This window comes from Austrofundulus limnaeus, unplaced genomic scaffold (genome assembly GCF_001266775.1).
Source record: "Austrofundulus limnaeus strain Quisiro unplaced genomic scaffold, Austrofundulus_limnaeus-1.0 Scaffold4021, whole genome shotgun sequence".
NCBI lineage: Eukaryota > Metazoa > Chordata > Actinopteri > Cyprinodontiformes > Rivulidae > Austrofundulus > Austrofundulus limnaeus.
The window spans coordinates 6,870-7,469 of NW_013956423.1; the positions used below are offsets into that span (position 1 = coordinate 6,870).

The 600-nt window shown below is 40.2% G+C and overlaps 1 protein-coding gene across 1 annotated transcript; it reads left to right on the forward strand.

The window, feature by feature from the left end:
• On the forward strand, positions 1-434 carry LOC106512054 (uncharacterized; the record flags this gene model as incomplete). The annotated part of the gene is given in 2 exon segments (XM_014000751.1): positions 1-252; positions 333-434. Coding segments are annotated over 2 exon segments (354 nt in total), but the record flags the coding sequence as incomplete, so codon positions are not given.
• Between the last annotated feature and the right edge of the window lie 166 nt (positions 435-600).

Here is a 600-nt window from a genome sequence, read left to right on the forward strand (position 1 = left end):
GTTGTCACTGTGAACTACCGCTATGCGCTGCAATATCTGGCTGATACTGCAGATTTTAATCCGGATAACGAAGTGGATTTGGCTTGCATTCATTTTGTAATGCTCCCAAGACTAAACCAGCATTTAGAGCTATTTTCTGTGGCTTGGGATAGGCATTCACTGTCCACAGAACAAGGCAGATCACCACAACAATTGTGGATTAGGGGTCAATTATTAGCAAACACTTCTATACCTGACCCTTCATGTGATCAGGTTTGGATTCTTATTCGTATTGGATTTAATGTGTTGCTCCCATTAAATTTCATTATTAATGTTGTTATTTTCTTTTACAGATTGATGAGGATCTTTATGGGATTGACTGGGAAGGGCCAACCCCACTCAACAGAGAAGACACTGTAGTAGTTCCAGACACACCAGAGGATGTCAGAACACAGGTGCACATGCTCCTTCAGGAAAGAATTGATCCTCTGAGGGACAGTGATTGTTTTGGAATGGACATTTGTTTGGAGGCTTTACAGTTGGCACGTCACACACTCCCACATTTGTTTTAACTTTGTTTATGTCTTGTTATTTATTTTCCCTTTTTACTAACAACATTAC